Source organism: Anas acuta, chromosome 1, assembly GCF_963932015.1.
Source record: "Anas acuta chromosome 1, bAnaAcu1.1, whole genome shotgun sequence".
Taxonomy (NCBI): Eukaryota; Metazoa; Chordata; class Aves; order Anseriformes; family Anatidae; genus Anas; species Anas acuta.
The window spans coordinates 7,844,422-7,860,660 of NC_088979.1; the positions used below are offsets into that span (position 1 = coordinate 7,844,422).

General features: G+C 41.9%; 1 protein-coding gene and 1 long non-coding RNA gene across 4 annotated transcripts; one reads left to right on the forward strand and one right to left on the reverse strand.

The window, feature by feature from the left end:
* The first annotated feature begins 6,143 nt into the window (after positions 1 to 6,143).
* On the forward strand, positions 6,144 to 9,295 carry LOC137846968 (coiled-coil domain-containing protein 90B, mitochondrial-like). The gene is made up of 6 exons (XM_068665157.1): positions 6,144 to 6,268; positions 7,199 to 7,300; positions 8,004 to 8,045; positions 8,126 to 8,197; positions 8,303 to 8,356; positions 9,140 to 9,295. The coding sequence occupies exons 1-6, from the start codon at positions 6,248 to 6,250 to the stop codon at positions 9,260 to 9,262; spliced, it is 414 nt and encodes a 137-aa protein (XP_068521258.1). The 5' UTR covers positions 6,144 to 6,247; the 3' UTR covers positions 9,263 to 9,295.
* Positions 9,296 to 9,607: 312 nt separating this feature from the next.
* On the reverse strand, positions 9,608 to 15,853 carry LOC137847015 (uncharacterized). Of its 3 annotated transcripts, XR_011090778.1 has the most exons (3): positions 15,209 to 15,601; positions 10,556 to 12,268; positions 9,608 to 9,757 (listed from the first exon to the last, which is right to left on the reverse strand). It is a non-coding gene; the product is annotated as an uncharacterized lncRNA (long non-coding RNA). The 3 variants fall into 3 exon arrangements; XR_011090743.1 differs by lacking the exon at positions 9,608 to 9,757 and having other exon boundaries at positions 10,373 to 12,268; positions 15,213 to 15,853; XR_011090737.1 differs by lacking the exon at positions 9,608 to 9,757 and having other exon boundaries at positions 10,373 to 12,268; positions 15,209 to 15,853.
* Positions 15,854 to 16,239: the final 386 nt, after the last annotated feature.

The window sequence follows — 16,239 nt, forward strand, 5'->3', positions numbered from 1 at the left end:
TTGCCAACCCCCTAGGAGGGTTAGAGAAAGGCCCAATGCTGTGACAGCACTGCTCAGCAGTAGACACAACACTGGTGTGATGACACTGCTCTTCCAGCTACAAGTGCAGAGTACGGCACTGTGTGGGCTGCTGCAGGGAAAGTTAACATTCCAGCCAGACCCAGTACAGCAGGCCATAATTATAGATCCGCAATCTGCACCACCTCGTCATTCCCAAAAAAGGTTCGCAGTTCCTTTATTGTCTCAGGTTTCAGGGTTTGACATATTGCTTCTTTGTGGTCTTGCCCCAAGGCCCATTGTCTGGCACTAACTTCATAACCCAGGTAAATCACCTTCTGCTTTACCACCTGAGCCTTCTTCAATATCCTGTACCCCTGAAGTCCCAGAAAGTTTAAAAGGCTTACTATCCAGGCCACACAGGCTTCTTTTGTCTGGGTGGCTATTAGGATGTCATCTATGTATTGCAACAGTCTTCCTCCCCCAGGTGGGGCTTCCCACAGCTCCAAGTCCTTCATGAGTTGGTCTCCGAATAAGGTGGATGAATTTTTAAAGCCCTGAGGCAACCTTGTCCATGTGAGCTATGTTTTGTGCCCGCTTTTAGGGCTTTATGTGCGGAAAGCAAACTCCACAATCAGTAGGATTGTAAAGTAGGTATGTTTATTTAGTGCTGGGCAGCACAGGGGGTAGTCCCACCAAAGTCGTGTGCACCCCAATGCAGCACTTGCCTTGGTTATATGTGGTGAAGAGTTACATATGCATGAAGTTTCTCAAGATGCCTATACATATGCATGACCTATCCCCGCTTTGTATTAACATTAGTTCCAGGGATTCGTTTTCATAGATTTCTCCTATCCGTGCTTGCGCAGTGTTTTCTGGTAGTGGTCGCCAGGGGTCGTGGGGATGAAGATTAGTGAGTCTTCCTCGTCACCGCTGGTTGACCTCTCATCTCAGTGCAGACTCATAAGCTTCTCAGCTTCTGCTTAAACTGCAGATTCGGTTTCAGTTGGTTCTTGAAACGTGTTTCCTGTTTTCTATCAGGATCTGTTTTTCGTGAGGAATCCCAGAATTTCCTGCCTCAGTTTCTTTGCACAATAGGGAGCAGAAGATATAGTACATGTCCTTTACCTGCCTTATTTACTAAAATTCTTTTGGCTTCTTTTCATATGCTCATTAGCCTATCTTATCTACTAAAATTCTTTCAGCCTCCTCTCAGTCCCCCCTTTTCGAGAGGATTAGTAAATTATTTCACTATTTTAATACAGTGTTTCTTTTGTCCGACATTCTCTCAAAGTATTCATTGGACTCCAATTTTCGTCTTAATTGATTCTTCTTCCTCACTATAGGAGTCTCCCGTATTCTTAACACCACAAGGCACATCGTAGTGGAGGACTGGTTAGTATTAGGTCAGAGGTTGGACTAGGTGATCTGGGAGGTGTCTTCCAACCTAGACAATTCTGTGATTCTGTGTGATTCTGTATTACTATGCAGAGTGCAATGGACAAAATCATGATTATGATTATTGTGACAAATAGCTGTTTCAGCCAAGTTAAATTTGGTAGCCAGGAAGCAGATTTTTCTAAAAAACCTGTAATCCCGCAGGAGGAAGCATTCTGAGCTATTACATGAAGGATTTTATTTTTTCCTAAATCTGTCTTGATCTGTTTTTGCTTGTTTACATATACACAACAAGTCTGATTTATTACTGTACATAGTCTCCCTTTCTTAGCTAAAAGCATGTCCAGTCCCATTCTATTTTGGAGCATCACTTTATGTAGGGACGAAACCTCCTCTTGCAATGCTGAAAGAGCATCAGCTGTAGCATTCTTAATGGCTTCTAGTGTGGCTGAAATATTTACAATAGCTTTCTCTAATTCACTCACTCCCAAAGATGGGATCAACCATCTAATGAAACTGTGGAACCCTGTGGGCCTTATTACAAGGGGATTATCTGGGGACAGCATGGGTCTGCCTCCATAAAGTCTGAATTATTCCTGGGGGCGGGTCAGTACCTCCTCATGGGTTAAGATAGCCTCCAATACAATGACCTTCCCAATTTGGGAGGAGGCTTTTTCCGGGCGTGTCTGTCTCCACACAACCAATAAAACCCCTTCTGTAACTTGAAAATTTGTGTGACTCTTGCACCCGACTCTTTAATTTCAGTAAGAATAAAAATTCCCACGTTCTGACATGTTACAACTATCAGGTTCCTGGGCTAGCCAACTAAGTGGACCTGTACCCACGCATGGGAACTTGTCATTTAAGCATTAACTTTCCCACGTGGGAGTAATTCAGATTTCTCACCTAAATATCCATGATCATCATCCTTACCAAATGGACATGTTCCATTTCTTGGGTGTGCAAAGGTTAGCGTCCAATTCATACTGGGTATTCCCCATACAGGAAGTTCCAGGTTTCCCTTAGTCAGTTGTGTACATACCTAACAATCAGAAAGGTTAAAGCTATTGCTTACAGCTTGGGTGAGTTTCACATAAGTCACACTGTTCAGTTTCCTGATTCAATAATATCATTAAGACCACAAAAAATGTATTTTTCCAGGCTTCACCTGAGTAACCTTCCATGGAGTCCTGGGAGCCCTTTCCACTCTGGTGTGATGAATCCAGGCATTTTGCTCCTTAATCTTGATTGCCATGAAAGAAGTAAGGAGCACTTGAAATGGTCCCTCCCACTGTGGTTTCAAAGTTTTTTCTGCAAGAGACTTTACATACACACAATCCCCAGGCTGTACATCATGCACCGGCCCGGCTAGTCCTCTACCCTGAGTCCCACTTACATGTTTTCCAGTCTCATTCAGCTGTTTGCCCAAGGCCACCATATAGGATGTCATAATTTCATCCCCAGCTTGCATGGATATTCCTCTTTGTATTCCATAGGGTCATTCATATAAGATTTCAAAGGAGCTTAGCCCTTCCTTTGCCCTTGATATACGCAGAAGAGCTAAAGGAAGAGACTGAGGCCAGACCAAATTTGCTTCTTGTCCCAGTTTCACAATTTGCTATTTGATTAAGTGGTTCATTTTTTCTACTTGGCCATTCGACTGAGGGCGATATATGGTATGAAGTTGCCAGTCTATACCCAAATGGCAGCTAATTTGTTGTACCACTTTTGCCCCTGTCAGAAGATATAGTTGCTGGAACTCCAAAATGAGGTATTATTTCTTGTATCTTAGTTACCTCCCGAGCCTTGGCTGTTCTAGTCGGGAATGCTTCTGGCCATCCTGAAAAGGTGTCAGTTAATACCAATAAATACTGGTACTGTTTGGAGCTTGATTCCTGTCTGTGGTTTACTTTTCAGCTCCCCAGGATGCTTTATTTTGTTCTCCAATTACCTTTCAATTTAATATCACAACTCTCTCATCATTCATTTGCATTAAACCTGTAAGTAACATTTTCCGTTTACATCTTAGAATATTCTACTTCATTTTCTAAAGCTTTTGTTAATGCCTGGTTTTCTGTTCCTGGTACTAGTGCCAAAATTTGACTCTCAGATGCCCATTCTGCCACCCTTTTGGCTCCTGCATCAGCCAATCTATTTTCCCTTTCAACATCAGTATCCCCTGCTTGATGTCCGTTAATGTCAACTTTAGTAGGCAGGTATACCACTTGGAGTAATTTCAGTATATTTTCTGCATGTTTAATTGAGGAAGATAAAAGTCCTCTCTCCTTCCGAATTGCCCCGTGTGCATGCACCACAACAGTCATATTTCAAATCTGTTCAAATGTTTACCAGCTCAAAAGCTCTTATCAAGGCTTCAGGATCACAGTGCCCAAATATGGTGGGGCTATTCTTGAACCGCTGTGGTAGCACAGTCCAAGTAAGCTGAGTTTTCCGTCCTTTGATAGGATTTTCCCATTCAAAGGCAAAGAGTTTCTGGTTTTCAGTTGCCACAGGCAGGCAGGAAAAGGCATCCTTTCAATCTAGTACCATGAACCAAACTTGACTGTTTTTGTAATTCCATTCATTTTTCCCAATTTAAATTTCAAGCATTGCAAAAAATGCATTTTCCTGTTGGCCAGTTGCTCCTATTACATTTATAGACTAATTAACGCAGAGAAAGAAGCTCCCTTAACCAACAAAAAATTCAAGCCTCTCTCTTCGTTCCCTAGCTTTTTTTCAACCAGTGGACCTGCTAGGCTAGATGCCCCAGGTCCCTGTCATTCCTGACTGTTGTAAGTTTATCCTGCAACCTAACACAATTTCTTTCTGACATCAGGGGCTGATTGCCCTAGAAAGAGGCTAGCCGATTGCTTCTGTTTGTTTTCTGAAGCCAGGTCCAAATTTCTGTTTGTTTGCTTTTCTGTGTGTGTGGTGTTTTTTTATATATATTGATTATTATTATTACTTTTTCTTCATTACATTTCAAAGTTGGTCCAGAAATTCCATAGGAGTTTCTTTTGGACCTTGTTGGAACACATTCTCAATTCCCAATTTAACCAGATTTTAGTATTTAATTTCCAGGATGATTAGGGTCTCAGTGGGAGTTCGGTCAGGTCAACGATGCAATCGTTGACAGTTCCCTGAGCGGTCCCATTGGCAATCTGAGCTCACACATGAACTCAAGTTGTTTTAAGAGTTAGCTGTTCCATGACAACTCTCTCAGACCCATCATGATCCTTCTGCCCCAGAAGGCTCACACCTGTGATTTTGAGATCTCCTACATCCCCTTTCCCTGCTCATTCAACTACAAACAGCTCTGTTAAATACTACATGCCACACCTTTAACACCTTCAACAACCCTTTTAACACTTCTTTTATCTTTCTCCTGCCTGTAGTTTTCTAATGCCAACACCAAAGGCTCAGTCAGGGGCCAACTTAATTCCATACCTTTTCCCTCCAAGATACTGAAACAACAGATCAATCAACATACCATATTTCATCCCATTTTCCTTCTTTCCACAAAAACATTGACTGTAATATGGTGTTATAATTAATAGTTCCAGTGACAGGGCTGTAAAGGTAACAGTTAAAAGAAATCACAAAAAAGGTAAAAAAAAAAAAAAAAAAAAAAGTGAAAAAATTCTTTTACCTTTAAAAAGGTAAAAGAAATCACAAAGCTAAGGGATGCTTTTAATGTTTGTCAGACTTGCTGCAGGCAGTTTTCAGGCTCCAGCGTCTTAACTCTTGCACGTGTGAATTTCTTCACATTTTCTAAACTTCCAAGCAGCAAGTAAGAATAGAGGAAAAACAAAAGAAATAGCAAGAACCTAAGCAACCCTGAAAATTCAGAGAAACTGAAGCGATGCAACCACACCTCTTAGTGGAAGAAAAATGTCATAAAGCATGAGAGCTTTTGTAATACAAGTAATACAAGCCAGTGTTACAGTTCGAGTCCTGTACTTCAGAAGAGTTCACTGATGTTTTTCTTAATAATTTGCCTTGAAAGCATATTTCAACGAAAAGTTAATTGATCCCAAGCTGGGAAATGGAGCAACTGAAATACAACACATCAAAGAGATTGCTGGAAATAGATTGTTAGGGTCCAAGCCCACAGCACTGAATCAGATTTAATTGACATGGCAGCTTTTTTTTTCTACTCTTTACCATACATCATCTTCAAACAGTTCAAAATTGCACTGAGCTATCAACAAAGTGTAATTTTTATCCTCAGAAAGCACACATCTTGCAGCCTGAATTGTAAAGTCAATGGATACAGCAGTTTTCAAATCAGTTTTACATGTATTCACAGCTGCACAGGAAACTTTGAATATATGCAGGTGAATATAAACTCAGCTTTTAATTTTATTATTCTGTAGGATACGTGGTGCATGGCCAAAGGTGAGTTTGGGTTTAGTAGAATTTGCAAAGGTTTATAATAAGGTAAAATTTTGCTCAATTATTTTTATAATGCATGAGCAGTTAAACACGGTACAGAAATTTGGTAGACCCATCAGCTGCTTGCAAAGACTGTTTCTGTGTATTGAACGTTAATGATCTTCAGGTTTTTGCAGCATTGTCTGTTTTTTACGTAGTAACATGTCACACCGACCAGCTTTCACCATCAGTTTTCAGTGACTGTGTGACTTCCCGTTTGCTACTGTAGCTAAGTACAGCACTTGAGTGTCCCGATTTCTTATGGACCTCTTGCCCTATTCGTCACCCAGCTTTCTAATGTTACCTTAATTTCTCATCCTTCACCTGTTTTTCAGGCTTTGCAAAAGAACAAGCAGAGACCATCGTATCAGCGTTAATCACCCTGTCAAATGTCAGTTTAGACACAGTCTATAAGGATATGGTTACCCAGGCTCAGCAGGTAAGAACTTATTTATGGTGTGTATAAATAAATACTCAGCACTGTATAAGCACAATGGCACATGCTTGCATATTTGAAGGACAAGTGCAACTCTCTTTAGTACTATAAATACCTTACTGAGCTAGGTCTCAAGGTGATGCTAAGAATACCCTCTGTCCACCTCTGCTGTGCTCTCAGGAGACCCCACCTGGAGCCCTGCCTTCAGCTCTGGGGTCCAAGAAGGATATGGAATTATTAGAGCAAATCTAGAGAACTACATGGATGATGAGAGGGCTGTAGCACCTCTCCTGTGAAGACAGGCTGAGGGAGTTGGGGTTGTTCAGCCTGGAGAAGAGAAGGCTCCAGGAAGACCTTACCGCAGCCTGCCAGTACCTACAGTGTCCTGCAGGAAAGCTGGGGAGGGAATCTTTGTCAGGAGTTGCAGTGATAGGACAAGGGGGAATGGCTTTAAAAACTACAAGAGGGTAGGTTTAGATTAGATATAAGGAGGAAATTCTTCATTCAGAGGGTGGGGAGGCAGTGTAACAGGCTGCCCTGACAGAGAAGCTGTGGATGCCCGTAAGTGCTTAGTTAGGAGCTGGATTCAAACTGCCAACTTGTTTGATAGGCTACTGAACGTTCATTGAAAATGGAAGGACAAATCTGAATTTTTTTTGTTTCACTTCATAAATGCTTAGACTAGATACCTCTGGCTTTTTTGCTTAAATTCAGAGTTAACATAAAAGCAACTGGAAAAAACACCGTCTGCTTTTCTCAAGTCTGTCAAAAAACAGTTGCAGCTATGAAATTCTATGATTCTGTCACTTTCCTGTTGGAGACTCTTCATGTTTTAATGCTTTGCTGTAGCTAATTTCGTAAGTTTAAACATTAAATCTTTTCTTATTGGAAAGCGTGAAACTTAATCATTGACTTTTTGTTGTTGTTTCTAAGGAAATAACTTTACAGCAGATAATGGCACATTTGGACTCCATTCGAAAAGATATGGTTATTCTGGAAAAAAGTGAATTTGCAAACTTGAGAGCTGAGAATGAGGTACTAATAAATAAACATTTTTAATTACACTAAATGAACTGCAATTTAACTGTTTAATTAAATTGGATTATATCTGTTGTACATTTCTGTGGTGCAAAATATTTACGTAGAAGTAATTATGGATGCTTTTTACCAGGAGTTGAAATGTTTATATGTTGCAACTCCTGGGATCGTATAAAAGTATATTTAATTTCATACAACTTGTTTAATTCCTCTGGAAGGAAAAAAAAATGTTCACATCTTATAATCACCTTCTGTATTTTTATTTAGGGGTGATTCCATTAGCCTTGTCACCATTAAGAGCATAATCCAGGGAGAACAGTCAGCCATTTCTTTGCAACAATTTAATTAAACTGGTGATTTAGACATGTTTTAGTTTTGCCTGACAGCATTTTAGTGTTTTTCTGCTCTCTTTAGTCTGAGAATCACAAGATCTTCATTGTATCTCTTCACAAAATGATTCCTTCGCATTATGAAAAATTTCCAGCAGATCACATCTGGCTGTATAGATATACTACACAGAATATAGATAATCTATAGGATATAGATTAAATAGCCTAAGTAGCGTAGCTAGGAACAAATTGCTCTGCTGGGAGAAAAACTGTGGAAGAGTAATCACTTATGTGCAGCAGTAACACAGAACTGATTGGCTCGGCCAGCATTTTTCTGACTTTACTAAAAACTTTTTTTCCTCTTCATCTAGAAAATGAAAATTGAATTAGATCAAGTTAAACAGCAGTTAATGGTGAGTAAACAGCAAGTAGCTATACACTCATGCTGGGGGAAGTAAATAGTTATTTTCTTGATCTTTTTTTTGTTCTACAGAATGAAACCGGTAAAATCCGAGCTGACAGTAAGCTAGATATAAACCTGGAGAGGAGCAGAGTGACAGATATGGTAAGCTGGTCTATGAAGATACTCTGCCCAGTTTTATGTCATTTTGTAATGACATAAATTGTAATTTATCTTTATCTACAATTGTAATTTATCTTTTATCCGCAGTTTACAGATCAAGAAAGGAAATTGATGGAGGCAACTACAGAGTTTCATAAAAAAGTAAGTAGTGAATAAAAGCCATTTTATATTGAGCAGGATAGTTATACATTACATGTTGCATGAACACACAGCTTTTGAGAAGCTTAATAAATACTTGAATGTAGTAAACCAAAATGTCAGCATGTATCACATACGCATGTTGTACGTGATTATTGCTTCAGTGTGGGGGATTTGTGCAAAACATCACCCAAGCAGAAGGCGTACGAGACTTGTTCCCTCCCTTCCAGAGTGCCTTTGTGTAGGCTGTTACAGGTGGGCATGCACCAGCATGCTGCTCTCCCCAGTGCTAAGGGATGAGCTGGTCAGCCCTGCCAGTGGGATGGTTCAGCTACCTACAGCCAAGCAAGTTTCAAGGGCTGGCAGTCTTTAAAACCTCCTGGAAGGCACTGAAGTCTAAGAGGCTGATGATGGACGTTTCCCATCTTCAGCATCTCATCCATTTCCCAGATATGGCTCGTGAATTCTTAAAACTTTGTTCAGCAAAAATTCAGGGGTACTATCTGCACATTGTAGAATGCCTCCTTTAGGAGGCACTTGGCAAATCAGAGATAAAACTTAGGTCGTACAGATTTTTTTTCTCTTTTTCTATCTCCATCCTTAATATCCTTCCTGGATTGTATTAAATGCTGTTCTGTGTTTTCGAAGATCACTTAGGTATTAAATATTTTACTTCACTGATAGGTTGGAAATTTCTCTTTCTTCTTGCTGGTAGTATGGTATTCCTGTTTGGTTTTGCAAAGCTTGAGATCATTGTCAAATATATGCCCTCTCTTAATGTTTCAGGATTCAAGTACCAACAGCGTTATTTCAGAAATCAGTAATAAAATTGACACTGAAATAGCTTCCTTAAAAACACTGATGGAATCAAATAAACTGGATATGATACGTTACCTGGCAGGTATGTGATAGGCAAGGAGGTGAGTGCCAGTGGAGTATTTTGGACGTGTACGTTTTTTTTCAAGACTTACTCAAGATTACTCGCCAAGTGAATTCAAAAAGTCAGCTGCGCAGCAGCTGATAACTAGAATTTGGTGGGGGCTTCCCTCCCCGCCGTGATTGAAAGAAATGGAACACAGAGCACAGAAGAGGTGAGAACACAACAAACGCTGCAGTTGGTGTATGATTGTGCCCCAAACCGGGATTAGGAGGACCATGGACATTAAAATAAATAAAGAGATTGGGAAAGAAATCAAAATACCCTGTCTAGTCTGACAGTTTATGTGGCAGGGTTGCTTCAAAAGTTTTCCAGGGTCCCTTTTCATATCTTGGTAATTCCGGGATTACGCAGCACATCCTGGTATATTCTGCGACTGCGCGCGCTGTTGCTAGGGGGTCGTCTCTGTCCCTCTGGTGGTCGTGAAGATGAAGGCCGTAGTCTTCCTCGGCGTTGTGGTCCAACTTCTTTTTTTATTTGGTCATGTTGGCCCAGGGTGAGACAGGAAGGCAGGACGCTGATACACTAGTTTAACAACTTATCAGGAGATGGTTACATGAGCTTTGCAGCAGTGTCTTTAAACAAAAGAGACAACTGAGATGCAGAATGAGAGAAGGGGGGAGGGGGGGGTCTCTTTTTTTGTTACATTAAGCAAAAGAATTTTCATAGTGTCTAGCCAAGCATTATACAGCTCCTTACTTCAGCAGGGAGTTTTCACAACTCCCGTTCCTCAAACAGAACTCCTTGTTTTTATAATACAAAAGACAATGAACAAACATTTATTGTGTATTATAATCCCTCCTTTTTCTTTTAGTTACTCATTTTGTTCATTGAATCTCGGCAATGCCTGGCTACTAAGAACTAATGTTTCCTCGATTCCTTCGTTGGTACTTATTGGCTCGTATCTGGCATGTATGAGCATTATATGTGCCGCTTCTAAATATCCCTTTACAATCGCAATCAATTTATTAAAAATACATGGTCCAAAAGTTAGTGCTATTATTAAGAACAACAAAGGTCCTGTTATTGTTGATAATAAAGTAGTAAGCCAAGGTGAATAATTAAACCAAGATTCATACCAGTTCTGTCGGGTTTCATTCTCCCGTTTCCTTTTTTTTTTCAGCCCTTCCCTGGGTCTTGGCATTGTGTCTCTTACCTCTCCAGTGTGATCAGCATACACACAGCATTCCTCTTTCAGGGCTGCACACAGCCCGCCCTGTTGTAAAAAATACCAAATTTAATCCCCTACGATTTTGTAACACTACCTCTGAAAGCGACCTGATAGATTTTCCAGGGCCGAGATGGATTGTTCAATTTGGGTCAGGTCCTTGTCCACAGCAATGCATAAGGAAGTAAATTCTTGATTTTGTTTAACCAATGAGGCTACCCTGGTCCCCACTCCAGCTCCTCCCAGGATTATTAGGGTGGCCAAAGTTAGAGCCGTGAATGGTTCCCATCTTTCCAGATGATGACTTTCCACTGTGTCTGGGTGTACATATAATCCTCAGGGTGGTATAGAATCCTTGGTATAATTATCACCTGTATACAGAAATCACGAGACACATTAAAGAGTTTTAGTGATAGACAAGGAGTTATGCCCACTCACAAACAAACCCACCTAGCGTTGTTGGCTGGGATTAACCACTCGGCTGATTGTTTTCCATTCTCCATGATATTACATAGGTGACACTTCCCACTAGGAACCGTGCACACACACCTACCACCTCCAGTGACTTGTGTTAGTGTTACCCTTATGTCTTTTCCCCAACTGCATTGTAGAGGGTTGTTCTCGTTTGTGCGGGTGGGCTCCCCAGGATTCCCGATAGCATCATAATATGAAGGCCTTATACTAAAGCATAATCAACAGTGTTTTGTTACATTTGGGTTTGTTTTGTTTAATAATTGGTAGCTGGCATTCATGACCCCCCCATATGTTATTCTCAGCTATGTTATCATTCTCGGCTTTACCTGAGCTCGTAGGGCTGCCGAGGGTTGGAAGTGCAGTATTTTCCGCAGGCTGGATTCCCTGGACATTTTCTGACAATACCTCATTTGGTCCTACTGCCTGGGGTCTATCGGCATCCTCCTTTTTATTAGTATGAGTCCTCCCCTATCTGTTCTGTGTTTGTAAAATCTGACACCTCACATTTTTCCTAGTACCCAGCTAGTATCATCCAAGTTTGTTATATTTATATATAGAACCTTGCAAATTTCTTTATTTCCATGGAAGGTTCCTGTATACCCTATACCATGCCCTCACCACCTGTAACGGGGACCTGCTTGTTGGTTACAACCTTGCGGCCCATATCCCACTTGTAAGAATTTATTCCAACCAGCCCCGAGTGTCCAGTCCATAGCAATGGTTTCACACCCCCAGTATGCACAATAATACATGTTCGGGTAATTACAGTACCCCTTTCCTGGGTTAGAACTTGGGCAGAAATAAAATCCTGATCAGTTAAAGCATGGCTGCACTGACACCAGGTCACATAATGTGATGCAGAAACTGGGAGCACCCGCTGTCGTTGTTTGCTGGATGACGAATTGATCCTTCCATCTGATCAAGCTCCATTTAAAAGGCTGATGGGGATGCGCAGACCCATAGCTGACCAAAACGATGATACTGACTCCCATGTATCGTAGGAGGTGGTTGGAGCCCATCTAAATTGTCGGCCCCTCAGTCCCCCACCGTTTTCACTTCTCTGCCTCGCTTGTCAGTTCGGTTGCAGCGAACTACAAGGTATCGGTTCTTCTTGGCAGCAGCAGTGTTCTTCAGGGGAACCTACTAGGGAGCTTTTGAAACAGGGCCTCCTCCCCTTCCCACGATACACAGATAATATAAAATACTTATCGAGTCCGTCTTAGTGTCAGCTTCAAGTCGTCAGGGCCTGGAGCTGCCTCCCATTTACCTTCCCGGATTGGTCCTTTCACACGGCTGGCATGCGTCCATCCTTTCTCCGCAGTTCGAACAGCCGTTTCTGTGGTAAGCAAAAATAGGGGCCTTCCCCATCGTGGTGTTAAAGCAGTCTCTTTCCAAGTCTTAATTAGAATTGAGGGTGATCAAGTGGCAATTCCAAGTCATAGGGCATACCATATAGCACTTCAAAAGGAGAAATTCCTACATCAGTTCTGGGCTGTGTCCATATGTTTAACAGTGCAAGGGGTAAGCATTTTACCCAAGAAGTTTTAGTTTCCAGCACAAGTTTTGTTAGTTGTTTCTTAATTTCACCATTCATTCTCTCTACCTTTCCAGAAGAGGAGGGGTGCCAGGGGCTGTGAAAATCCCACTCAATCTCTAAGGCCTGCTTTAATCCTTGCAGTAAAGCTTTACACCCATTCAGTCACGTGGTCAATTAGGACAAACAAGTAACTCAGTAAAGTCTACCTGTATACTTTGGAAAGGTCAAAGCCCTGGCTCCCGTCCCCCTCTAGATAGGTTACAGAAGACCTTTTTATTTACCCTTTGACATATAGTAGTACATCCTCTACATGTGTGCTTCCCTAAAGTATATATTCCTACATAGACATGCTTTCTTAGAACAACATCACACATTGCTTGCACCTCCCAATGACTCTTCTGATGTAAAACAGTTAATATTTGCCTCATTATCACTTTATTCAGCATTTCTCTCCCATCAGGGAGTATCGATTTTCCTTAAAATGATCCACATATTTGTAACATTAATACCTCCTTGGGAAGTTGTAATTGCTCCTAAATATTTTTTTTAGAATTTACCCAAATAGATAGGTGGCCCTGTAAACCCCTGAGGTAAAATTGTCCATCTATATTGTTGCTTTCACCCCCATTTCAGGGGCTTTGCAGTCAGAGGTGAATATACATGTATGTTTGCTCTCAGGGCCAGAGAGCACTGCATTAATAACACTGTTATTCCAGTCTAACAATTTACTAGTTGAATGCCCAATTTAATCATCAAATCCCTTCCCAACAAGTTAGTCTCTGCCTTGGATACATACAATAATTGCCCAGCGATCATTTTATCCCCTAGTCTCAGCTTGGTATCCCCCAAAAGTGGCACTGTTATCCCAGTCCCTTCAACCCCCATCACATTTAGGGTTTCATTAGTTAATTTAATCCCTGATACTTTACAAGTAAAAGCAGTTGGGAGAGCGAGAAACCCCCCGCAGACACCAAAGTCAGTGCAGAAGGAGTGGGAGGAGGCGCTCCAGGCGCTGGAGCTGAAGCCCCCCTGCGGCCGCTGGAGAGGCCCCTGGTGGAGCAGGCTGTTCCCCCCTCCCCGATGCTTGGGAAACTGAACAAACACCACAGCAAATATGCAAATATACCAAAACTTCTAGACTGTTACTTAGATAATGCCTACATCACCTTTCCCTGCTCATTCAACTTCGAATACCTTTTAACACTTTCAACAAACCTTTTAACACTTCCTTTATCTTTCTCTAGCCTTTACTTTTCTAATGCTGACATCAAAGGCTCAGTCAGGGGCCAACTTAATTCCGTACCTTTTCCCTCCAAGATGCTGAAACAACATCAATATACAACATTTCATCCTGTTTTCCTTCTTTCCACAAAAACAACATTGACTGTAATATGGTGTTATAATTAATACTTCCATTTAGGGGCCACTCCGCTCCATCCTCTAGTTTATAAAGTGGCCACCACTGATTACAATATTTGATAAGAGTTCTTTTACTTTCTGTACCCTCTCACCCCACTATATCCCTCCAATGTGTTAGTATACATCCTAGGAGGCTTTTCCTCGGGATTTCTTTGCTTTGAACTTTTCCTATTGTAATCTACAGTGGTTAATATTCCACCGTTTTCCTAGAAGCTCTTTACTAGTCAATTCCAATCCCTCCAAAATCCACAATATATAGATACACAAGCAAAATCAGACCACTGTAAATTAACTGCCTGTTGACAATTACACTGAGGACATTTAAACCTAATGAGCCGATAATATGCCTGGGCAAATTTTGTTCCCTTAGACATACACCTCAATGGCAGTTCTTATATTTACATATTTACATATTAACATATGTATAAAAGAACACTTTAACAAAAATGCCCGGGCTTTTATATATACAATATACAATGTACAGTTATTATTCCAGTTAGAATTATTCCTCAGCAGCTGCAAACATTATGCCAGTTGCCATTAAAGCTCGCTTACCCTCCTCCTGTCTCTTTCTTAAAATCTCGGACATCCCTGGAGTTAATGGGGATGGCCACATATTCCTAGTCACTGGTCCCTGAGTGCTAGAATCAGAGTTGTCATTGGCATCTCCCTGGGGTTACAGATTAAGAAGCCCGGGAGTCGGAGGGGCTGCAGGCGGGGGTGGTGGAATATAAGGAGGCAGTGGGGCTGGGATCTCTAATTCTCGGTTTTTACTTACACCTCCCATCCCCTCCTTTTTCTTTTAGAGGATATAAATTGGATTGAGTTTCTGAGCTGATCCACAAATGTGCATATTCACTTTCTTCCAAACTACAAGGTTCCTTTGAGTTTACACAAATATTTAGGCCTGACAAACACAGTCTTCAAAAGACCCAAATACAGGCCAGTTAAAGGTGGTCTCCTCGAATCTGTTTACCACCCCAAACTTCAACATAATAATGTATCATTTTTACTTTATTCCTTCCCCGCCTAAAAGGGGACTCCTGCCAATTTTTAATCATTAATCCTGGGGTAACCTAACATCAGACGTTACCCCACCCATGGGACCAGAAGGCTTACTCTTCTTCTCTCCCATCTTCCGGAGCGCCTTCACACACACACGCACGGATCGCTTCCCCCTTTTCGTGGCCCAGTCCCTCGTGGGATGTGGGAACTGCACTACCGAGGGGTCCACACTCGCTTCGTCCGCAATTGGACGTCTCGTTTGTTGTGTTCCGGGATACCCAACCCCAACCGACCGGATCACTGGCCTATACTTACCCACCCTGTGGGTCTTCGTTCCGGCTTTGTGCACAAAGGTTGCCTGGGGTTTACCGGTTTTATTTGCTTGTGTCTAATTTTGGGTTCATCGGTGAAGGATTTGAATGAAAGTAGTCCTAGCGAAGGCCGCTGAAATCAGCGGGGCGCCCCCTCTGAAGATCTTTCAATCAGATTGCCTTCATCCGAGTCACAGCACCAAATTGTTATAAATTAGACCACACAATTTACTGGTCTATTGAAATTATTTTATTAATCAAGTAAGCAGACACAAGCAAAACAGCGCTGGGCAGCTGGGGAGTCTCCGCTCCACAACAGCACGCAACTTCCCTTTCCAGGGTTGCTGTTTTATAGCAGTTGAGTTCCAGCTTATCGGGACTTGTTGAACTGGCTGAGGCTGCGCAGTCTATTGTTGAGAGAGGGGGTCATTGTTCCTCTGCTGGTAATCACGCGTTGTGCTCGTGTTCAGGTGGGGGAAGTGAAGCGGCAAGCAGGATGTCTGGTTTCACTCAAGGATGTTTAGCCAATACCCCCTCCTGCTATCTGCTTGCTTAATCCTCCCCTTTACCAAGGCCATTAAATTGTACAACCTTATCTCCTCAGTAGATTCTCCAAATTCCTCAAAGACAATGAACAAACCCCCACTAATTTATCACATTACTAAACTCAGATTGAGTTGAGACTTCATTTATAACACAGCCATGACCAGGTTGAGAGATTGTGGCTGAAAATCAAGGATCAGTCCAGTAAAGGACATCCAGTGGCTGGGGTCTGCTACAGGCCACCTGATCAGGGGGAGTCTGTTGACGAGGCCTTCTTGCTTCAGCTGCAAGAACGGTCGCGCTCGCAAGCTCTTGTCCTGATGGGGGATTTCAACCACCTGGATACCTGCTGGGGGTCTGCTGGTGGCAGCAGCACGGTGGGTTCCAGACAATCCAGGAGATTCCTGGAGTCTGTTGAGGATAACTTCCCAATCCAGGCAATAGACGGACCGACCCGAGGTGAAGCCTTACTAGACCTGGTGCTCACCAACG

What these genes read in the sequence shown, in the direction of transcription:
- LOC137846968 (XM_068665157.1), top strand. Translation starts at nt 6,248, where the DNA reads ATGGTTACCCAGGCTCAGCAG. An exon ending in GGAGCAGAGTGACAGATATG is followed by an intron (nt 8,198 to 8,302) that starts GTAAGCTGGTCT and finishes TTTTATCCGCAG; the next exon opens with TTTACAGATCAAGAAAGGAA. An exon ending in CTACAGAGTTTCATAAAAAA is followed by an intron (nt 8,357 to 9,139) that starts GTAAGTAGTGAA and finishes TTAATGTTTCAG; the next exon opens with GATTCAAGTACCAACAGCGT.